Here is a 23,189-nt window from a genome sequence, read left to right as displayed (position 1 = left end):
TTTCACGCGTCTACACGACAATTGTTCCCTTTCAACTACGGTCAACATGTTTTTTTATCTCTTATCTCGCTTTATTTCACGATTAGATTGCGGCAGCGATGCAGTCATGTCCACTACGGACTGGAAAATTATCTCATGTGTGGGCTTTTATTCATCCGTCGATATATCGACGGGCATTCTGGCGTTTACGGGTTTTGATCTGACAGCCATCGACCTTTGTCTTTTTCTGTCATGTATGTGTTTCTTATGCTGATGAAGTTTCTCTTCCCTGAAATATCTTGCTTTTTCGTTTCTCTTCCACCAGCAACGCTCTGGGTATCATTATATATCGTGTTTGAGGGGTGGTCGTCTGTTTCTTGTTGTGTTTTTTGTTCCATGCAACTTTTTTTTCTCAAAATTTCTCTGCCAAGTTCGGTGTCTGAAACAATGGAGAGAGATCTGGTGAGCTGGACACTCTCCGCTTCTGTATGGTGTATGTTGTCTTCCCCTGATGTTTTCTTTCTACTGGGTTCTGGGGTTATCAACCCAATATACTATTCCCCTTCTCCTTGCTGCTTTATCTACGGTCGTCCTTTATATAAATCCTGCGAGACTGGTGTTTCTTTTTCTTCTCGTTGCTGTCTCAACCCAGTACCGAATGTAATACTAGTTTAAATAAGAGACTTCAGATGTACCTTTAGCAAATCCGATGATCCTTGAGGCTTTAGTCAATCTAGCCAAGTGTAGATAGTCACTTCTACTCATTTTCTGTCTCACATTTCAGGGTTACAGGATGGTCAAGATTTAGTATAGGCAACTTTTTAAATAGAATAGACGAGTAATTGAGGTTTATAAAGCAGATAAAAACAAGTTTATACACAATAATATAATACTATTAGATTCCGAGTCTACGTCCTTGTATTTAGAGATCTCCCTTGGTCTATATATATTTCTGCTAAACCATACTTGATCGTAGGTGTAGAACTGGAAAATAACTCGGCTTATAAGTATCTACTATAATTAGATATTTTATACTCTTATGCTCTAAACTATAAATATCAGTTCTATAACCAATACTCAATTCGACAAACAAGGCGATGAGTAGAAGGCAACTTGAATTGAGCGACAAGTCAGCTTGATCCGGGGGTTGCCAGTTGACTGGGTGAAGGTAGTAAAACATGGAAACAAACATAGGAAGACAAAAATATACAACAGCAGGGATTCGCTAATGGTCGCCCACCCAACTATTCACCAAGTAGGAATGTCACATTAGTACCCTACCTAGGAAATATAGGAGAACCGGAGCTTAAATACCACGTAACCTTATCCGCAATTGTTATCAAGTATTAATATGTACAGGAGAAAAACCCTTAAGCCAAAGTCATCATAAACATCCTAACCCACTCAAGGGATATATATCTATAATAGTAACCCCGGTAATCAAGCAAGCTCATGACGCTGCCGGGGCTGCGTATCAGCTGACGCCTCCACGGGAGGAATATTTTCTCTACCCGCGCCCAACTCCTTCGGATGCTGTGCTTGAGATCCTATTAGCATATCCTGCGACTGAACGGCTACTGCATGCTGTCTCGCCGCACGCTTACGGCGAAGAACGAATGCCGCAACACCCAAGACAACTAGCGCACCGCCAATTCCAACTCCCACTCCAACTCCAACCCCGATTTTAGACTTTGTGCTGGAGGATTGACCGCTGGAAGAAGAGGTCTCAGTAACAGGAGTCCAGTAACTAGACCAGGTGTTTGCCCAGCTACTTGAAGAGCCAGTAATATTATCTGTCCCTGCATTCATTGATTCAATATGCGGAGTACTAATGAGGTTAGGGCCTGGTGCTTGGGCGAGGAACCAGGTGCCAGAGCTGTTATCAGCGCCCCAGTTAACGCCGATAAAGGCGGCTTGCATGAAGGCTCTTCCGAAGACGAGGTTGGTATCGTGATGGGCGAGTGGGAGGTAGCGGGTCGGGGTATCAACAAGGGGGGCTTCAAGGGTGAGGTTAAGAAGGGCGAAGGGGACTTTGATTTCGAGTTGCTTGTTATTATCACTGTCTTTAATAAAGTTAAAGGAGAGATAGGCGGGGGATTTAACAATTATTTCATAGTTAGGGTCAGATGTGTTCCAGATATAGAGGCCCAGGGAGGTGTTATAATAGACAGGCAGATAGGCGGTAATAGCTTCACAGGTAGCGGTGGGGAGATAGAGGTATGGCTGGATAGTGTTGATTGACAGCTGAGGAGAGGAGCCAAGGCTGGTGCCGTTTGTCTGCAGCAGACCTGCCTTGGTCTTGTTTTGGAAAGAAAACGGCGAGTCTCCCTCTTCTACACCGAGAGCAACGTCATTCAATTGGATGACCAGCCCGCCATTGAGACTGCCGCCGCCCGAATAGACGGACTGGGTGCTAATCTCGCCCAGCACGCGATTTGTATCATACCCACCCAGATAGAGAGAGGGCTCAACGGGAGGATCCGTGGCCGCAGACCCAAGATGCAATCCGTATCCAATGGAAGGAATTATCGAATCCTCCCACAGCCGACTCGTGATCCACCATCCCTTGGTCTGGCTATTCCGGGGGTAGTTCAGCGTTTCAGAGGGTGCACCCAGAGACAGAAACCCAACGCTGGGCTGGTAACTGATGTTTCCAGGGTAGGTCATGGAGGCGTTGTCTATCACATACAAAGTGATATTATTCTCATATTGTTTATCGTTTTTATTGAAAATCGTCATCCTATCCAGCACAATCTGGACTTCACGTTCCCCCGGATAGCTCCACAAATAAGATTCCCAAAAGCTGGCCGAGCCATTGATCGATGAATGCGACGTGGACCGCGTGTATGTGCCGGCTTTGTCCGCATAGCAGGTTGATCCAAAGCTTGTGTTGGTGCAGAGGCTCGACGACATCACTGTACTGCCATAATTACCACCGGGATAGAGGTCGACTAGCTGAAGGTCACTGCCCAGCTGGACGGTCACGGCGTGCCAGGGGCCATCTGGGCCATACGTCGTGGAGGACCAGGTTAATGGGAAAGGATTTTGTTGAAGACTGTGCTGTGCAAAAAGCAGACAGCTAAACACCAGGAATGCCGCCATGATTAAGGTGAAGAAAGGGAAACACAAGATGGAGTGGAAAGAGAGAAAGAAAGGATCCATCAAGTCGAAGTGTGGACGCCCGGGGAGGCCAAACCTCCTCCAGGACGATTTCATGCGGCTGTACAGAATTCAATGCTTCCAATTGCACTATAGAGTAATGATTGACAGCCATTCCAGGGTCAAATGGGGCCAAATCCTTCAAGGCAATCTATAACAGCATCGATTGGATATTCAAAAGTGGAGGCCAGAGATCCCAAGACAAGGCTGCGAAATCGCGTTCAGCCTGCTTTTGGGCTTTGGGCCGATAAATTTGCCTTGTATAATCCATATTCTCGACCTGAACAGTACCACGGTGTCAATATCAAATATTCCTAGCGAAGCTGAACCAAGTCTTGATGAAGTGGAATCAAGAAGTTGGGAAGTGCGAGAAAGCAGAAAGAGGTCGATTCATAGTCCGGGGTCAGGTGATTGCCTTCCTAAAGTGGCAACGCTAACCGGAAACGGGACTTGACAGCTTCAGCATCTTTTCGATATCCAAGCCATTGATAACTCCATCATGTCTTGCAATCATTCCTCGCGCAGTCTTCTCCAATTTCTCAAACAGGCCCGTCATGCCCATCTTCAATTTATATCAGGGGCCCTACCGCGTGCTGATTCCCCTATCTACGTGGTCGGCAATCCCTCCGTTGATCTCGATTCGATGATCTCCGCAATTGTCTACGCTTATTTTGCTCATAACCGACTCCCCCTTGACTATCCCCGACCTCATGTCCCTCTTATCAATCTTTCCAATGTCCCATCTGGCCCTGAACTGCGCAGACTCAGGCCCGAATTCGTCAAAGCCCTATGGCACTGCACGAACAACCCCTTCGCCAGCGAAGGCGAGGGGTGGGATGATACGCCTGAATCAGCTGGGAAAATGCTCCACGACCATATCATCACCGTGGAAGATTTTGCGAAGCATCTTCAGCAGTTGAATGAAGCGCAGTTACGGCGAGATGCGGATGCTACGTTAGTCGACTGGAACGCCTTGACGATTCAATCATCGGACGGACAGCGGGGGAAAGGCTCTCTGAATGATCTCCCCACCGTAGACTTTTCGGTCGTGGGCTGCATCGACCATCACGTTAATGAGGACTTCCTCCCGTCCGCCGAGTCCCTACCAGCTCATCAGCCGCTGGTTGTACAACCGGCCGGTTCATGCACGTCGCTCGTGGTCAACACACTCGAATCCCTGGGCCTGTGGCAGAACAACCACACGGGGGATCCCCTGTCGCAAAAAGATGCAGGAAAACCAATACAGGAAGCCCAAGTGGCCAAACTAGCCCTGGCTGCCATCCTCATCGACACATCCAACCTCACCGATAAAAGCAAAGTCACCGAATCCGACACCAATGCCGTCTCTTTCCTTCAACCAAAGATCGACTCGTTCCCGTTTATCGAATGTAACCAGGAAACCTACTACAACCAAGTCTTCACGACAAAACAGAATAGCCTCGACCTTTTAACGGTCCATGAAATCCTCGGCCGTGACTTCAAGTGCTGGACCGAGAACTTGCCGCAATCCAAGGGAGGCAAGCCCGTCAATATCGGTTTCTGCTCTACCGTGAAGTCCATCCCGTGGATCGTGCAGAAGGCAGATGGGAATCCGCAGTCTTTCCTGGATTCTTTGTACGCTTTTTCCACCGACCAAGAGCTGGATATTGCAGTGGTTATGACCGCATTTACCTGCCCCGCCGGTGACAATGATAGTAAAGATCGATTTTGTCGAGAGTTGCTCATTTGTGCCCCCCATGGCGGGCCGGTTATCGAGGCTTTGGAGTCTTTCGTCGCTCAGGCAGCCTCTAAACTCGGCTTGGAAGATTGGGTGTCCCTTGATATCGATTTGGGTACTGATGGTAACCAAGCTGTCAAATCTACTTTGAACAACGATGCTCCAGCCTGGAAGCGCGTTTGGGTACAGACGAATGTAACCCAGAGTAGGAAACAGGTAGCTCCTTTATTAAGGGGGGCTGTGAGTGCATGCGAATGAAGGGAAGTCTTTAAATCAACATTATAGAACATAAAGAGGATTCATAAGATCATATTTATCAGTTTGTTCATTTCTTTCTCAGCTTCAGCTTCTAAAATCATATAGACAAAGAGATCTATGCTCTAGTCTGCCGCTCATAAATACAGACACCCACGCTACACTGACAAAAAGAATAAAGAAGAAAAAGGAGATAAAAAAATGATGCACAGAAAGAAGGAAGAAAAGACCCAATGACACAATGATAAAAGATTCCGGATCCGAGGAGGGTCAAAAAAACACACAAACAAAAGAAAGTCCCAATAACTCCAAACAAGTAAATTGAATCCGTTCATGTTGCCATCCACATAGGCCCATCAAAAAGAGACATATCCTGATAATGAAAAGGAAAGCATTAAACCAAGGCATGTGTATCGCTTGGTAAATTTGATGCAAATATGCAAGGTCCCAAATCCCGGCTCAATTGATGCAATGCAAGCATTAGATGAGGACAGATGCAATTGATGTCAAAGAACAAAAAAAGGGGAAAAAAAAAAGAAACATAAAAGAAAAGGCCACGCAGTTTTGCTTTTGTTCGCAAGCCGTGAGAAAATTTGAAGACAAGAAAGGAAAATAAACAAGAATAACGGAGGGCATCAGACTTGTAATAGTCGTGCATCGGATACCAAAAAGAAAATAAAGTATCGACAAGTTAGAAACATTCCCATTCACAAAAGACACACCAGCGGGCAACGCGATCGGCCAGCACCAAGCCTCTCCAGGTGCCGCGTTCGCCAATTTTGATGACGGTCTCCCAAACACTACCGTCCGCTGGAGCGTCCGAAGCAGAATCCGTGGAGCCGATCATGTGGTCTGCCTTGCGAGTCAGTCGCAGGATCTTACCCGAGGGTGACTGAATAGCCAACTTGGCGGGCTTCTCCCTTCCTGAGCCCGACCGGGACGAGATGGCTGACGTGGAGGCAGAGAATTCGTTGGAGACTGTGGATGCACTGGGACCACCGGCGGAGCTGGAGACCATGCTCAGAGCACTTGCAGGCCGGGCAAAGATAGACGGAGAAACACGCCCATTTGTACTAGATTCGCCTCCCTGCGAAGATGAAGCTGGTGAGGAGGGATGCTGGCGAACGGCAAACACGAACGTGTTATTGATGGCGAGCTTCGAGCATTGCGGTTGCATGATGTACAAGTCATGACGTTGAGCGTGAGGAGTTGGATGGCGCAGAACAAAGTCGTATGGTGGGTTGTCACCAGTTTGAATGATGGGAAGTGCCAGCGCCAGGGGATGGGGGATATCTCGACTGGAGTGCATGAGTCCCTTTTTGCCTGCATACACTTTGACCATGCCTTGTCCTTCATCGCCCGGTAGTACGGCCTTGACAGTATAGCGTTTTTGACCACAGACCCAGTCAGGCTGGACAAGAGCACGCTTGCGCACAATCTCACCACTTTCAAAGAAATCACCATCTGCATCACAGGCGAACGCGGGAGCTTCCACTTCGGCGGCGCATTCAACATCTAATGGCACCAGGAGACGGATTTGCATGACCTCCAACCCTTCGATCCGGATGATACTAGTATCATAGTCGGGGAACTGCATGTTCATTTTGAAATAGGGCGGACAGGCCGTTGGAAGAGCCAATAAGACATCTGGTGAAATGGGGGGACAAATATGTTGCTCTTCAGGATACAAGGGCACATGGGTATAGCAGATTTCCATGGGTCGCGCAAGGAAATACCAGCTTTCGGCCGTTGACGAAAGATTCGTGACATACTGATTCCTCCGAGGGTTGGTAGGGTTTGCCAACGCGCAATCTATTATACGCCATTCACCATCGACAAGGACAGCGTTCCACCAGTGATTTGGCCGAGAGAGACTGTCTAGTTCTAGCAATTCACCAGGGGGTTTGAGAAATCCTTTAATGGCTTCGGCATGTAGACCAACGGCCGCACACATCTCATTGACAAGAAAGGCAACTTCCTGGGGGCTACCACGTTTGGTCTGCAGGACCCTCTTTAAATCGACATCCATCTCCTCCTCCACAGGGTCATCCCAAGAGATCTTCTCACTGACCCACGTGAAAATCGCACGTAGTCGTTGGACATCGCTCTTGTATGGTCGACAAATGTACCCTTGAGCAAGACTCATGGGATTTGTCATCGGAGGTAGGCTGTTGACAAACCGAGCGCTTTTGTCGACAAGAGTAAGATTGGCAGAAGCGAAATTTGTGGGTTCATTGATTGGTAGTCCATCAATGCTTTCATCACCCTCAGCAGTTTCATGCAACTCTTCCACTGCGTAAATGACGGGATGGTCCATCATTTGACATCGCTCCGCCCTCTCGATTCTCTCATTTCGGCTTGGGGAGCTCGCCCGGTTCACATCACGCCGTACTTGAACCCAATCTATAGCACCGCCGCTACCAAGTCCCATTTCGCGAGCCGCGTTTGGCGTTGCATTGGGGGATGGAATCGGGGATACTGGCCGGCCCTTTGTTGGAGAATAGGATCCACCATTCTGACCTTGACCAACGGCAATACTGCTTCTAGCACTAGCTGCTCCTGTTTTTGCCGATTCGAAGATCTTTTTGAAGAATCCATGTTTTTTAGCCTTGGGAGTAGCGAGGCCACCGAGAATGCCAGCAGACTCTGCGGAATTATTCCCGGGGGAGGACCAGGGAATAGCTGATGAAGCACCTTGTCGTGAGCTGTTGTGACTCGAATGATAAGAGACGCCCGTAAGAGGTGTTTCAGGTCTCGGCACTCGCGAAACATCGCTGAAACCCCTTGAGCGAAATGTATCCATGGCTGTGTTTGGCCTTTCATTTGCCGCAGGACCTCTCCTGGCATAGCTTCCTGCACTGGTTGCACTAAACCCACCGGCTGACGGTCCGCTCATCAAACTTTGGCTGGTCCTTTCTGTACTTGCTGTCACGTTCGTGCCGTTGCTCTGTACACCGCTGGAGGAATTAGTAGTGCTTGACTTGTTGGTATATGATCGATTGAGAATATCTCCTCTTATGTCTTGTCCGGACCTCCGACCCCCCATATATGGATATCGAGCTGGGATAGAGTTATGTCTCCCATGATATGGAACGTTCTTCGGAGGCGGCGGCGGTGCCTCCTCTTCGTCGTTGTCTAAAAATTGCACATCCTCCGACCCTCTCCGATCCTCTTGCATCTGCCGTAGTCGACTTTCCATCCTCTGCACGTAATTGTTGAGCTGCGGGGGCCCATCCATATAGTGATCGTGGGTATAGATACTGTTTCTATGGGCCGGGGCTGGGACGGTGTTGTATTGATAATCTTTATCTCCATCGAATCCCAAAGATGTCAACGGTCGACGAGGGTTTTGCTTGGGTGCTGTGCCTCGAAAACTGTCATAAGCGTCGGGTGACCAAGGATTATTAAATACCGGCTCCGGTGAGGGCGATGGAGTCTCGCGAGGCATCCCCATATCTTCCAATGAAGTCATGACATCCTCCATAGCATCTCGAAGCGGTGATGGGGTGTGCCCGTTGACATCTGATCGCGCAGCTGGAGAGGGTGTCCGTGACATGGTTATATAACGATCGTTCATGTCAAAAGGTGCGGGAAGGCGCAGGTCTCGTGATGGCGGACGATTGACAGCCACCCGGTGGGGAGGAGGTGGGGGAGGTGGAGATTCTTCACGATCTTGAAGCTGAAGTGGAGAGATCTCACGAGATACGGGTCTGGACAGCGTCATGAGCTGCCTACTGGGAACCGTAGGCGAAGGTAACTCAGGCTCATACATTGGACGAGGGGAAACTGCACGGGATGTAGGCCGGGGCTGCGAGGAACTCCCTCTGATAGGTACGGGGGGTGGCATCTCGGGATCATAAAATGGATGCGGAGAAACTGCACGGGACGGGGACCGAGGCTGGGAGGTATTTTGCCTGATTGGGACGGGCGGTGGTATCTCGGGCTCATACATAGGTTGAGGAGAAGGCCCACGGGATGGAGGCCGGGTGCGAGAGGGGTTATGTCTGACAAGGGCCATTGGAGCAATCTCGGGTTCGTATGTCGGGTGAGGGGAAATTCCACGAGACGGGGGCCTGGATAGCGGGATATTCGATCTGGTTGGTACCGGCGACGACATTTCAAGCTCATATGTCGGACGGGGAGAATCCGCACGAGAGGGGGATGATCGGGGCTGTGTGGAATTGTGTCTGGCTGGCACAGGTTGCTGTACTTCAGGATCTTGGGGAGGTCGTGGAGATATCGCACGAGACGGAGGTTTTGATCGCGACGAAGGTCTGGTCAGAGAGCTGTGGTTCTTGACGGCAGTTGCGGGGGTACGCAGAGGCTTGATGCTCCGAGGCAGGGAGCCATGACGAGGGGGTGTCTGTGGAATTGAGCTGGTGGCTGGAGCTACATTGGTTGAACTGCGGGCCAGCTCAGCAGAGGCGGAGGGGGCCAGAGCTTCCTTGTGAGCCTGAAAGGGCTTCCTGAAGACCGTCTTCTGTTTCTTCGGAGCGGAGGTCGGGTTGGTGATCGGAGATGGGCTCGCTTTGATCATCTGGCTTGTGGTCTGACTCACAGGCACGAAATCTTCCCCGAGGACCTCAACAAAATTGGATGGAAAGAGTCCCGCCATGCGCCTATCTCGCCGTAACCGACCCATCCACCATTGCCCGTCGCCTGCATTCAAACACTCGATGAGATCCCCTTCCACAAAACCCAGATCCCGTTTTGTTTCTCCTCCCCATGAGTAGACAGCTCGACACCAGCACGGAAACCGTGTGGGTAGTTGAGGGGCAGCGGGCGCCATGGCGGCCGGACTGCAAGAGCTCGTGGAATGACGACCGTCGAAACCGATAGAAACCCGAACAGTGCCGCGAGAAACAAATCCAGGCCTATATCAATTGGAAAAATTGGAATAATATTGGTTTGCGGAGAGGTGGATGAATTGTAGGTATGGCTGTAATGGATGTATTGATCAGGAATGCGAGCCTTGAAGAGGCGCACGGTCGTAGCGATCGATAGATTGGATCAAGACCCGCGTAAGAATAGCGAGGGGAACATGATCGAGAAAGAACAAAAATAGAGGTGCAAAAAATTTGGGGGAAAAAAAGAAGAAACCGAAAGACGTACCCGTGCCAATATGATCAACGGCAGGGTTGAATGTCCAGGGTGAGAAGAAGCGCCAGTAAAGCGAGAGGAAGATTGAGGAGGAGGAGAGAGCGAGAGATGGCCGGCGGTGAGACCCGAATGAATCGCTGGGGATGTTTTGTTTACGTGCGGACGGCGCTTATCGATAAGCTTAATGCGCACAGTCCCGTGATCGATCTGCCCCCCCTTTTGTCTTTCGCTCTCCTCCACCCTCGGGCTGTTCATCACGAGCCCACCTCGTTCCATCTCGTACCATCTCAAGCTCATCGTTTTGGGGGTGATCTCATCAGATTACAGCTCGATAGTACTATCAGAACACCAGATGCTTTCATATTCTCCAGTTCGCCGACTTTCCTGACATCTCCATAGGGCTCGACCCATGGTTGTCTTCCGCTACCCGCACAGCTTTCCATGGACAATGAGTGAATGGGGTTCCAATCAGATTGGCCATTCGTGAACTGGCGATGGATCCTGAGACGAACAGGTGTTTCTGATTCTGAATCCGATACCGAGTCACCTTTCAAGGCGTGTCTTATTATTCAACAAATGGTACTTTAAAACCAACGAAAGTTAAGCATAATGAGAGCCTGCCCCACTATGGGTTTCATACTTTTCCCTAGGGGCACTGAACGGAAGCCACTCAACAAGCAGCGTTTACTTTTGCAATCCCCCGGTGCAGGGAGGACATTTGGCCTAATTACAATGGGACTAATGCACGCTTGAAATGAAGCGTTTCCTTTCAAATCTCAACTGCAAGTCCGACAGCCGGCCAATATTTTAAACAACAGACTGACAGCAGATTTGACTCATGATCTTTTTCTGCAGAATCCTCAGAAGCCGTGACATCTAACGGACCTTTTCTGCAACACGAGCTCACGGAAGGATTTTAATTGACTAACAATCATTCATTCAATCCCCACCGTATACGAAATTTAGCCAAGTATTGAAAAGTCCGAGAAAGTTAAATCTGTTTTAATTCAATTGATTGATTTCGATAAATTGACTCCTTGCGCTGTATAGGGATCTTGAGCATGGACTCTACCATATCCTTTGGCCCTAGATACCATTCTACGTTAATGCGTAAAGTATTCCAAATAGTTTGCGGTCGATACGATCCCATCGATTTCCTAATCCTTTCATTCGCCAAGGCTACATTCCGTACCTTACGAAGGGATTTACTGCGAAGGCCATATCATTAAAAACATGTTACCGGATGCGGATACATCCCTTGCCGAAGGCTCCCGATACTCCAGCCCCCTGCGCTTTCTGCGGTACCCCGTTACTTTCCATTGAGCAGACAAAATCAGAAGAATCAGCAAGTATTCACGAATAGGGAGTACGGGTTATAATGCTTTAGATTCAGGACACAGTCGTCACCCAGCCCTCCTGTGGCTCTGTTCCTTAAGAGAATACTATTGTAATATGGTTACTAACTTAGGCTATCGCAGTTCAAGGGTTTGAAGAAAGCAATATCCACATTGCGAACCCTTCACCATTTCCCAGGGCTGTGGGGTATGATAAAGGGCCCACAGTGTGCATAATAGTTGTCAAATTGTCAGCGCAGTGTGTGGTCTTTCAGGCTGCCGACTCTGTCAATTGACTTACTCAAGGACGACACTCTATGAGTCTGCATTCTATACGGAGCATTTCCATTATACCTTCGCTGGCGAAGCTTGGACAAAAGAGCTAAAGATATCAATGACCAATCTTTCTGCATGCATCCAGCAAATTGATATCCCTGTTGGTATCATTTCTTAACTTGTACTGGACAGCAGGAATGTGCGACACCTCTCCAGATCCCAGCCACTCTGTAAAAATTCCATTCTCAGACAAGAATTAAGCAGTGTTTCCATATTTGAACGAGTATGTCAAAAATGTTAGTGTGTGTGTTTGTGTTTTGCTGTTATCGGCACGCCAGCAAAACACCATACCAATGACGCGGAATTTTTGTTTTCATCGATGTTTCTATATGAAAAAACTGTGGAATAACTATTAAAATCTATATTAACTTCTCTTGCCCTCACATTCTGCACTAAGTTTACTTGGAATTCTATACCTTTTTGTTCTTTCGAGTTGGTCATTGAGAAGTATCGACACGCACGATCTTTACTTTGCTTTGGTGGCCGAGAACAACACCCTTCAGCAACATGGCTTTGTTGAAGAAGTCTCTCCTGGCGCTCTTTGGCGCTGGGTTACTCCCTTCAGCGTTGGCTAAATTGGTCAAGTTTGACTTGGATTTGACCTGGCAGACAGGCTCGACAAATGGCAATCCACGCGAGATGGTTTTCATGAACGGAGAGTTTCCCGGTCCTCCGTTGATCCTGGACCAATATGATGACGTCGAGGTATATCGTTACCTGCTAGATCATTCCGACTGAAGACAATTCACTGACCATGAAAAGTTTTACGTTTACAACCACTTGCCCTTCCAGGTCACTGTCCACTTTCATGGAATTGAGTACGTATCTCAGTCTTCCCGTAGTGGGCAGCCATAGCCTTGTACATGGAAGTACTAACTGTTATAGGATGCTGAACACTCCCTGGTCGGATGGAGTACCTGGGCTATCGCAGAAGCCCATCGAGCCCGGAGACTCGTTCATCTATAAATGGAAAGCTACACAATATGGAACTTACTGGTATCACTCCCATGCTCGGACGACGTTGATGGATGGACTTTATGGACCGATCTGGATCAAGTATGAACATTTGTCTTCCTCGAGTCTCGGAAATTCACTAACATGTCAACAGCCCTGCCCCCGGGACTCCAAACCCTTTCCACTTGATCTCAAATGATACCGAGGACTTGGAAGCCATGCACAAGGCAGAGAGCAACCCCAATCTTATGACTTTGTCTGATTGGTCCCACTTGACTTCAGAAGAGTTCCAGGCAATTCAGATCGACAGTGGAATGGACCTTTTGTATGTCACCTTTTGGAAAAACTTTGGACGCCTTGTTAACGGTAGATTTGCAGCTGCATGGATAGTATCCTGATCAATGGTCGAGGAAGTGTTTATTGCCCGGGAGAAGACTTCATTGCCAGCTTGGAGACCGATTATCTCAAGGGTGCAATTGACAACCAGCCATTGACAGACAAAGGGTAAGTCGCCCACAAGATATGACAATTTCCAACACAATAACTAACTCAAATGTCAGATGCTACCCTAACATTTACAAGACACAGGGTGATTTCCCCAACGATGAGTCGAAGATTCCTGCGGGAGTCAATTCTGGCTGTGTCCCAGCCGACGGGCCAAAGGAAGTCATTGAGGTCGATGCCGCTGATGGGTGGGCAAGTTTCAAATTCATCAGCGCAGCATCCCTAAAGTCACTCATTGTGTCCATTGACGAGCACCCAATGTGGATCTACGAAGTTGACGGCCATTATATCGAGCCACAGCTTGTCCACATGATGTCCATGTTCAACGGTGAACGTTATTCGGCCATGGTCAAGCTCGACAAAACACCCAAGGACTACACGATCAGAGTTCCCGACACCAACGGTGATCAGATCATCTCTGCGTTTGCAACCATGAGATATAAGGGGGGGCAAGATCTCGGGGAGTCGAAAGGCTACGTTGACTATGGCGGACAGAACACAACTGCCGACGTTATCCCACTGGATTTGAAGACCCTGTGGCCATACCCTCACATTCCCATTGCTCAACACGCCGACCAGTTGATCAACCTGACAATGGGCCGCATGAACAGCTCGTACCAGTGGACTCTCGAAGGCAGTGCACTCTACGACATTGAGGCCAATTATGACCACCCGATCCTGCATGATCTGTCAGCCCAGCAGTACGAGCCAGAACGACTTGTTATCTCAACCAAGAACGGAACTTGGGTGGATGTCCTTCTGCAACTGGGAGTATTTCCTCACACTCCCCCGATCCAAGCGCCTCATGTCATCCACAAGCATTCAAACAAGGCCTTCATCATTGGATTTGGTGTTGGGTTCTTCAACTGGACCACTGTCGATGAAGCAATCGCTGCACAGCCAGACTCTTTTGAGCTTGAGCACCCTCAGCTGAGAGACACTTTCGTATCCAACGGTCCTACTGGCCCCGCTTGGATGCTCATCAGGTATCCCGTTGTCAACCCAGGCCCTTTCTTGATGCACTGTCACATTGAGACCCACTTGGGTAATGGAATGGGTGTTGCTCTACTTGATGGCCCCGAAAGCTGGCCACAGGTGCCACCAGAGTACGCTATCTAATCGGCGCCTCTATGTAAATCCCCTTGCCTATTCTACGGGTGATGCATAATTTGTCTTACGGTGTTTTAGTCGTTCAAGCACGCCATGATTTTCTGTTGTGAATAGCTCTATCTGTTAAGAACCTAATAATTCCTCCCCGATACGCTTGGAATTGGAAGATAGTTTAATTGAAAAGCCTGCTTTCTCGTTGAGAATGGCTATCGTCATGCACTTCTGGCGCAATAATGAAGCAACCTGTAAACCATATCTGTCTGAAATAAACTTCTTCATAGTGATCCATGGTTTGTCGTAGTGACACCGTAATCTAGAACCAATCGGAGCTCTACCACTCGAACTCAGGATGTGTTGCTTATCGGAATGTAACCTTGGTCGAAGTGAAAATCCTGACAGCTCAAGCTATCCGACGGCCCTTTCTGGAAACCGAAAGTAGGGAATCATATATAATATTATGAAAATCTCGTTGTGATGTGTTGAATAAACACATTTTTAATTCCATCTGGCTCAATATCACAGTAAGTCCTGTTCATGCCGCAGTCACACTGCCTCTAAAACCTGATTCTATAAACAACATCAGTATCCCGAATCCAACTGAGTCATGACGTGTTGAAGACATCAAATTCAAAGTTTTCGCTGATACAAATGATTTGAGCTCCTAAGACCTGTTTTACATGTTTTCAAGTGCAACATAATCGATCGATCCCCAGATCGGTGTTGTGGTGGCTATTTTTAGGGCTTTTCGGAGATTTCTTTCGCTGGCATATCAAGAGGTGGCTGGAAGAATCATCTAGACAAATGTGTTCCAATTTATTCATTTCCCTTGTGTATGAGTCTCCAGTTATCTATCAATCATCAGCATATCATTGGATTTGCAAGATTAATTGTGGATGGAGTTGTAGTTGAGTCTATCCAGGTAGCCAGCACGTGATTGGCGCGCAGGAAGCCCCGGCTGCAACCGTTACTGCACGACACTCTCGATCGCTGCAACATAGCTCCATCGAGAAACCTGTCCAGTCGGTTCAGAGCCGTGTGGTTCCTAAAATTCTTTATGTCATCGAGAAGAGTCTTTCGAAGGTCGTGATGTTTCCAAATGGCTGGGAACCGAAGCCTGTCATGTCCGCAAGCGGAAGTCCTCTGAGACACGAGCTGCAGCCAAGCTCCCAATGCAGAGCCTCCCCTCGACTGATGGATTTTCTGCAAGCTTTTCTATGATACTTACACACCAAATCTAGATTTGTTTACTCAAATCTCCTGGCAGGTCCTATGTTGTCTTGGGTCCTTGACGGTAACGGTACCATTCAGCCCTGCTCACCTCCAAGGAAAATCGCCTTCCACTGACCAAAGTTTCTTCACAGAGGCATCTCGAACAACTGAAACAACTGGGAATGTGACCCTCTACATGTGGATATCCACACTTTGGCCTCGCCATTCGATGTACACATGCCAAGAGAGCACCCCTTCGGCCGCTGCCGATGTGATAACCTGCTGGAATCAGCACATGGCTCCACCTCCCAGTGGAATGGCAGCTTAATTTATAAAAGTTGTGCCTCCCGGCAAGGATGTATTGTTCAAAGAGTTTCTCCTGTCCTGGTCCAAGGTTCAAATTTCTGCGACAGTTGACTGACGAACGGCCTTCCCCCTAAGATGGAGGGAACACGTCGAGTCTATCTCTTCGGAGATCAGACAGGCGATTTCGATGCCGGTCTGCGTCGTCTGTTGCAAGCGAAGAACAACTCACTAGTAACTTCTTTCTTCCAGAGATGCTTCTATGCATTGCGCCAGGAGATCACCAAGCTTCATCCTTCACAGAGAAAGATATTCCCTCGGTTCACCAGTACAGTCGACCTGCTAGCCAGATATCGTGAATCTGGTCCTAACCCTGCCTTGGAGAGCGCATTGACATGCATCTACCAACTGGGTTGTTTTATCAAGTAAGAGACCCCAAAATGTGATTGTTCTGCGAATTTGTTCTGACAAGTGGTAGCCACTATGGAGATCTTGGCCATGCGTATCCTTCGGGCTCCGAGAGCTGCATTATTGGCCTGTGCACCGGGCTTCTGCCCTCTGCGGCTGTTAGCTCGTCGAAAACAGTCGGAGAGCTGATTCCAGCGGCGGTCGAGACTGTAGTTCTTGCTCTTCGTCTCGGGCTTTGTGTCCTCAATGTCCGGGAGCTTGTGGATTCGAGTAAATCGACTTCGCCGAGTTGGTCTACTCTCGTCACAGGGGTCCAGGAAAGTAATGCCTTGGATGTTATTAACGACTTTTGCACCCGCAAGGTGAGTTTGCATATCCATAGTATTCGTTCCCTGGGAAGAGACTTCTGACTTCGTTAGGCAATTCCTCCTTCCTCGAGGCCCTATATTAGCGCAGTAAGCGCCAATAGGCTTACCATCAGCGCTCCCCCAATGGTTCTTGATCAATTCGTTGAGGATAGCCTCTCAAAGGACCACAAGCCTGTGAGAGCACCAATCCATGGTCCGTACCATGCGCAGCATTTGTATGATGCTCGAGATATCGACCGAATCCTCGAGACTTGGCCGCAAGAAGCCTTCTCAAGCTACAAACCCCATATTCCTGTTCTTTCGAGCAACACAGGCAAGCCTATTGAGGCAAGCAGCCTACAAGCGCTTCTGAAAATTTCACTCGAGGAGATTCTCCTGCGTCAGTTGTGCTGGGACCAGGTCACAGACTCGTGCTCGTCAATTCTGAAATCAACTGGCATCGAGGAATTCAAACTAATTCCAGTGTCGAGCACTGCAACTCAGAGCTTGCACACGGCCTTGAAAAAGGCTGGAGTCTCCAACGTCGAGATTGACAACGGACCTGGAGAGATCCCCCACACTGCCGATGGTATCAATTCCTCTGGGAAATCTGAGCACTCCAAGATTGCTATTATCGGTCTGTCGGGACGGTTTCCAGAAGCTCCAAGCCCTGAAAGTTTTTGGGATGTTTTGCACAAGGGGCTCGATGTTCACCGCGAAGTACCCCCGGATCGCTGGGATGTTCATGCGCATGTTGATCCTACTGGCAAGACAAGAAACACCAGCAAAATTCCTTATGGATGCTGGATCAACGAGCCTGGCCTGTTTGATCCACGATTCTTCAACATGTCGCCCCGTGAAGCCCTTCAGGCAGACCCTGCACAGCGACTGGCTTTGCTTACAGCCTATGAAGCCCTAGAAATGGCGGGCTTCGTCCCTGACAGCACCCCGTCTACTCAGAAAGACCGGGTCGGTATTTTTTATGGAATGACTAGTGACGATTACCGTGAGATCAACAGTGGTCAAGATATCGACACCTATTTCATCCCAGGCGGCAACCGTGCTTTCACGCCAGGACGAATCAACTACTACTTCAAATTCAGCGGTCCGAGTGTCAGTGTCGACACGGCCTGCTCCTCCAGTCTTGCGGCAATCCATCTAGCTTGCAACTCCATTTGGAGAAATGACTGCGACTCGGCTTTGGCCGGTGGTGTCAATGTCTTGACAAACCCAGACAACCATGCTGGTCTCGACCGTGGTCATTTCCTGTCCACTACTGGAAACTGCAACACCTTTGACGATGCCGCTGATGGCTATTGCCGAGCAGACGGTGTGGGGACCGTTGTTTTGAAAAGATACGAGGATGCCCAGGCTGATAATGACCCCATTCTTGGAGTTATTAGTGGAGCGTATACCAACCACTCTGCGGAATCAGTGTCTATCACGCGCCCACACGTCGGAGCCCAGGCCTTCATCTTCAACAAACTTCTCAATGACTCCAATGTCGACCCCAAGGAGATCAGCTACATTGAGATGCACGGCACTGGTACACAAGCTGGAGATGCTGTCGAGATGAAATCCGTCCTTGATATCTTCGCCCCTGACTACCGCCGTGGACCAGGTCAGTCCTTGCACCTTGGTTCTGCCAAAGCAAATGTCGGACACGGCGAGTCGGCTTCTGGTGTTACTTCCCTCGTCAAAGTTCTTTTGATGATGAGAAACAACGCTATTCCCCCACACTGTGGTATCAAGACGAAGATCAACCACAATTTCCCAACAGATCTGGCGCAGCGAAATGTCCACATTGCCTTCCAACCGACTCCTTGGAACCGACCACAATCCGGAAAACGGAGAGTATTTTTGAATAACTTCTCCGCTGCCGGTGGTAACACCGCTCTGTTGTTGGAAGATGGCCCAGTTCCTGGAGAAAGGGAAACCCAAGATCCTCGATCCGTGCACACGGTGGCCATGTCCGCAAGATCACAGAGTGCTCTGAAAAACAACCTCAACGCTTTCGTGAAGTATGTCGAGGAGCAAGGAAAGTCGTTCAATGTGAACGAATCCAGCCTTCTGGCCAATTTGTCTTACACCACGACTGCCCGCCGTGTGCATCATCCATTCAGAGTCACTGCTACCGGGTCCAGTTTGAAGGAGATAAGCGAGTCTTTAATGGCCTCCGCCAACCGCGAGAATATCACCCCGGCTCCTGCTACAGCTCCTAGCATAGGATTTGTCTTTACTGGCCAGGGTGCGCAGTACACGGGAATGGGCAAACAGCTTTATGAAAACTGTTCTCAGTTCCGAACAAACATCCAACACTTGGACTGTATTGGTCTCAGCCAAGGGCTTCCTTCCATTCTTCCTTTGGTCGATGGCAGTGTCCCGGTCGAGGAATTGAGCCCCGTCGTTACTCAGGTCGGAACTACTTGCGTGCAAATGGCTCTGGCTGATTATTGGATTTCATTGGGTGTGAAGCCTTCTTTCATTCTTGGTCATAGTCTTGGAGATTACGCTGCCCTGAACACCGCAGGTGTACTGACAACAAGTGATACAATTTACCTCTGTGGTCGTCGGGCGCAGCTCCTCACAAAGCAGTGCCAAATTGGAACCCATTCCATGCTTGCTGTCAAGGCCTCGCTTGCGCAGGTCAAGCAGTTCCTCGACGATGCTGTGAGTGAGGTCGCCTGCGTCAATGGGCCTGGGGAGACTGTCATCAGCGGACTCAATGCTGCCATTGATGAACTATCCCAGAGTCTTACTGCTCAGGGTCTCAAGTCGACAAAATTGAAGGTGCCATTTGCTTTCCACTCTGCCCAAGTCGACCCCATTCTCGAGAGCTTCGAGGAGCTCTCGCAAGGCGTGAAGTTCCACAAGCCTTCGGTTCCGTTTGTCTCAGCCTTGCTGGGAGAAGTCATTACTGAGACCAACTCTGACATCCTTGGAGCCAAGTATCTGGCACGACACTGCAGAGAGACCGTCAACTTCCTTGGTGCTCTTGAAGCTACTCGACATGCCAAGCTGATGAATGACAAGACACTCTGGGTTGAGGTTGGCTCCCACACCATCTGTTCTGGAATGGTCAAGGCAACTTTGGGACCTCAGACGACTACTGTCGCATCTCTTCGCCGAGATGACAATACCTGGAAGATCCTCTCCAACAGCCTTTCTGCTCTTTACTTAGCCGGCATCGATATTCACTGGAAGGAATATCACCAGGATTTTAGCTCCAGTCACCAAGTGCTTCCGCTCCCTGCTTACAAGTGGGATCTCAAGAACTACTGGATCCCATACGCCAATAACTTCTGCCTCACAAAGGGAGCACCTGTGACTCCCGCAGTGGAAGCTGCGCCTGTGTCTCCGTACTTGACGACTGCTGCGCAGAAGATTGTTGAAACCCGTGACGAAGGAGCAACGGCTACTGTTGTTGTGCAGAATGACATTTCTGACCCCGAGTTGAGTCGGGTCATTGCTGGCCACAAGGTCAATGGCGCATCTCTTTGCCCATCAGTGAGTACGTCCCTTAATACTGACGATCCTGTCCACTCTAACCTAGCATATAGTCTCTGTACGCCGATATTGGCCAAACACTCGGAGAGTATTTGGTCGAGAAGTACAAGCCTGAGTTGAAGGGAGTCGGATATGATGTCTGCGATATGACAGTCTTCAAGCCTCTCATTGCCAAGGGTGGCGAGCAGCTCTTCCGGGTTGCCGCTACCGCGAACTGGGCCGAGAAAAACGCTTCGATACAGGTGTACTCTGTGAACTCGGATGGCAAGAAGGTTATGGACCATGCAAACTGTCTCGTCAAGTTCTTTGACTGCAGTGCCGCAGAGCTGGAGTGGAAGCGATACTCTTATCTGATCAAGAGAAGCATTGATCGACTCCATGAAAGTTCGGAAACAGGTGACGCTCACCGGATGAAGCGCGGAATGGTCTATAAGCTTTTTGCTTCGTTGGTTGACTACGATGAAAACTTTAAGTCAATGCAAGAGGTCATTCTTGACAGCGACCAGCATGAAGCGACTGCGCGTGTCAAGTTCCAGGCTCCTCCAGGCAATTTCCATCGCAACCCGTTCTGGATTGACAGTCTTGGTCATCTGTCTGGTTTCATAATGAACGCCAGTGATACGACTGATTCCAAGAACCAAGTGTTTGTCAATCACGGATGGGAGTCGATGCGTTGTTTGAAGAAGTTCTCGCCCGATGTCACTTATCGCACCTATGTGAGAATGCAGCCCTGGCAGAACACGCTTTGGTCAGGCGATGTCTACATATTCGACGGCGAAGATATTGTCGCTGTCTATGGGGGTATTAAGGTATGTTATTCTAATTATCTACGAATTATCAGGTTACTAATCTAGGATGGTAATCAGTTCCAAGCGTTGGCACGCAAGATTCTTGATACCGTTCTTCCACCTGCTGGAGGCGTCAAAGCTGCGAAGCCGACCCCCGCGCCCATCGACACCAAGAAGTCGAACGCAGGAATCGGAAAAGGTCGTCCAAATGCCCCTGTGCCTTCCAAGTCGTTTGTCAAACAAGCTTCAGCCGGACCCAGCGTGGTCGTCCGCGCCCTCAACATCCTGGCATCGGAGGTTGGAATGTCCGAGTCTGAGATGTCTGACGATCTAGTCTTTGCAGACTATGGCGTGGACTCGCTCCTCTCTCTGACAGTCACTGGTAGATACCGTGAAGAGCTGGATTTGGACATGGACTCCTCCGTATTCATGGACTACCCGACCATCAAGGACTTCAAGAAACTTGTGACCGAGATGAGTCCTTCAGAGAGCAGCGATGGATCTGGTAGCGAGCCTGACTCCGGCTTCGAGTCCAGTGCCACTCCTTCGACCGAGCTTTCGAGTGCAGGGTCCCCTGGATTGCTCTCGCCTCCTAATGAAAAGGTCATGCAGGTTGAGCAGAACGGCACCCTGCAAGAAATTCGCACCATCTTGTCTGAAGAGATTGGTGTGCCGCCCGAGGATATCACCGGAAGTGCTAATTTAAGTGAGATGGGAATGGACTCGCTTCTTTCGCTCACTGTCCTTGGTAGGATCCGGGAGACATTAGACATGGATCTACATGGAGACTTCTTCATTGACAACCAAACTCTCGATGACATTGAGACTGCACTTGACTTGAAGCCCAAGACAGCTCCTGCCCCAGCTCCAGCTCAAGAGCCAATTAGGCTTCCAGAGACCATCCAGGACATGAAACCGAAAACCGGGCCGGTCTCAGAAGTTCAACATCCCCGCGCGACGTCGATCTTGTTGCAAGGGAGCCCGAAGACAGCTACCTACTCTCTATTCCTGTTCCCCGATGGCTCTGGCTCTGCCACCTCTTATGCCACCATCCCCGGGATTTCTCCCGATGTCTGCGTGTATGGCTTGAACTGCCCGTACATGAAGACACCGGAGAACCTTAAATTCAGCCTGGATGAACTCACTGCACCTTATGTCGCAGAAATCCGTCGGCGCCAACCCCAAGGGCCATACAACTTTGGTGGATGGTCAGCAGGAGGAATTTGCGCGTATGATGCTGCGCGACAGCTCATTTTCGAAGAGGGCGAGAAGGTCGATCGCTTACTTCTCCTTGATACACCATTCCCCATTGGTCTCCAGAAGCTGCCACCTCGTCTTTACAGCTTCTTCGACTCAATCGGTCTCTTTGGTGAAGGCAAGGCGCCCCCTCCGAAATGGCTGCTTCCTCACTTCCTGGCCTTCATCGACTCCCTGGATGCATACAAGGCATCCCCCTTCCCCTTCTCTGATCCACAATTGAGCAAGAAGATCCCCAAAACCTATCTTGTCTGGGCGAAGGACGGTGTATGCTGTCAACCAGGAGACCCTCGCCCCGGTCCTCCTCCGGATGGCACTGAGGATCCAAGAGAAATGATCTGGCTCCTTAACAACCGCACCGAACTCGGTCCTAACAAATGGGACACACTGGTAGGGCCGGATAACATCGGCGGCATCACTGTCATGGAAGGAGCAAACCACTTCACCATGACACGAGGCGAGAAAGCCAAGGAGTTGGCTACATTCATTGCAAACGCCTTTACCGCTTAGGCTGTTCCTCGTTTCTCACTCTTTCACTCTTCTTTCTTATTGGAGTTTTTTTTTTTTTTTTTTTTTTCTTGTTTTCACTTCGGGGTACAGTTTTTCCATCTTTAATCATCTTCTGGTGTCTTCATTCTTATTATTGCTTTTCAAAAAGTGCTCTGCAAATGATGTTAGCACTTTTTCGTGTATCATATGATATTTCTTAAGTCTAAATAGGCTAACAACTAACTTATGGGTTAATATCTAATAATACATTCTTTTACTTGAAAGGGCTTTTCGGTAGTATGTCATTCTGTAGATATATAGATCGCAAAAGGGCCCTTCATCACTCTGGTTTCAACGGGGACTTTTCAACTACTAAAATATATCTCCATGATGCAATCCATATCGATGAGATGTAAGATACTAAATACTACTA

General features: G+C 49.1%; 6 protein-coding genes across 6 annotated transcripts; 4 read left to right on the top strand and 2 right to left on the bottom strand.

Moving 5' to 3' along the window:
• Positions 1-32: 32 nt before the first annotated feature.
• Positions 33-695, top strand: ASPWEDRAFT_601095 (uncharacterized protein). Its single transcript, XM_040838498.1, has one exon. The coding sequence runs from the start codon at positions 232-234 to the stop codon at positions 652-654; it is 423 nt and encodes a 140-aa protein (XP_040686677.1). The 5' UTR covers positions 33-231; the 3' UTR covers positions 655-695.
• A 494-nt stretch (positions 696-1,189) lies between these two features.
• ASPWEDRAFT_43041 (uncharacterized protein) lies at positions 1,190-3,478 on the bottom strand. Its single transcript, XM_040835936.1, has one exon. The coding sequence runs from the start codon at positions 3,079-3,081 to the stop codon at positions 1,420-1,422; it is 1,662 nt and encodes a 553-aa protein (XP_040686676.1). The 5' UTR covers positions 3,082-3,478; the 3' UTR covers positions 1,190-1,419.
• On the top strand, positions 3,390-5,191 carry ASPWEDRAFT_601047 (putative exopolyphosphatase). The gene is made up of 2 exons (XM_040838497.1): positions 3,390-3,540; positions 3,596-5,191. Exon 2 carries the CDS (start codon positions 3,638-3,640, stop codon positions 5,111-5,113), a length of 1,476 nt encoding a protein of 491 aa, XP_040686675.1. The 5' UTR covers positions 3,390-3,540; positions 3,596-3,637; the 3' UTR covers positions 5,114-5,191.
• A 526-nt stretch (positions 5,192-5,717) lies between these two features.
• Positions 5,718-10,327, bottom strand: ASPWEDRAFT_159333 (putative SH3 domain protein (Cyk3)). The gene is made up of 3 exons (XM_040829764.1): positions 9,321-10,327; positions 9,120-9,233; positions 5,718-9,047 (listed from the first exon to the last, which is right to left on the bottom strand). Exons 1-3 carry the CDS (start codon positions 9,897-9,899, stop codon positions 5,802-5,804), a joined length of 3,939 nt encoding a protein of 1,312 aa, XP_040686674.1. The 5' UTR covers positions 9,900-10,327; the 3' UTR covers positions 5,718-5,801.
• A 2,060-nt stretch (positions 10,328-12,387) lies between these two features.
• Positions 12,388-14,457, top strand: abr2 (laccase abr2; the record flags this gene model as incomplete). The annotated part of the gene is made up of 6 exons (XM_040828487.1): positions 12,388-12,585; positions 12,643-12,698; positions 12,766-12,936; positions 12,989-13,159; positions 13,213-13,338; positions 13,395-14,457. 6 exons carry the CDS (start codon positions 12,388-12,390, stop codon positions 14,455-14,457), a joined length of 1,785 nt encoding a protein of 594 aa, XP_040686673.1.
• A 1,641-nt stretch (positions 14,458-16,098) lies between these two features.
• Positions 16,099-22,777, top strand: pksP (polyketide synthase alb1; the record flags this gene model as incomplete). The annotated part of the gene is made up of 5 exons (XM_040828595.1): positions 16,099-16,385; positions 16,439-16,730; positions 16,788-20,222; positions 20,276-21,031; positions 21,089-22,777. 5 exons carry the CDS (start codon positions 16,099-16,101, stop codon positions 22,775-22,777), a joined length of 6,459 nt encoding a protein of 2,152 aa, XP_040686672.1.
• Positions 22,778-23,189: the final 412 nt, after the last annotated feature.

Source organism: Aspergillus wentii, assembly GCF_001890725.1.
Source record: "Aspergillus wentii DTO 134E9 unplaced genomic scaffold ASPWEscaffold_6, whole genome shotgun sequence".
NCBI lineage: Eukaryota > Fungi > Ascomycota > Eurotiomycetes > Eurotiales > Aspergillaceae > Aspergillus > Aspergillus wentii.
Note: the sequence above shows the minus strand (reverse complement) of the source record. Positions and strands in the feature narration are given on the sequence as shown.

Coding starts and splice junctions, on each gene's coding strand:
- ASPWEDRAFT_601095 (XM_040838498.1), top strand. CDS start 232: ATGTATGTGTTTCTTATGCTGATGAAGTTTCTCTTCCCTGAAATATCT.
- ASPWEDRAFT_159333 (XM_040829764.1), bottom strand. CDS start 9,899: ATGGCGCCCGCTGCCCCTCAACTACCCACACGGTTTCCGTGCTGGTGT. Junction 9,234..9,320: donor GACCTCCCCAAGATCCTGAA/GTACAGCAACCT, acceptor CCGACATATGAG/CTTGAAATGTCGTCGCCGGT. Junction 9,048..9,119: donor AGATTGCTCCAATGGCCCTT/GTCAGACATAAC, acceptor TATGAGCCCGAG/ATACCACCGCCCGTCCCAAT.
- ASPWEDRAFT_601047 (XM_040838497.1), top strand. CDS start 3,638: ATGTCTTGCAATCATTCCTCGCGCAGTCTTCTCCAATTTCTCAAACAG.
- ASPWEDRAFT_43041 (XM_040835936.1), bottom strand. CDS start 3,081: ATGGCGGCATTCCTGGTGTTTAGCTGTCTGCTTTTTGCACAGCACAGT.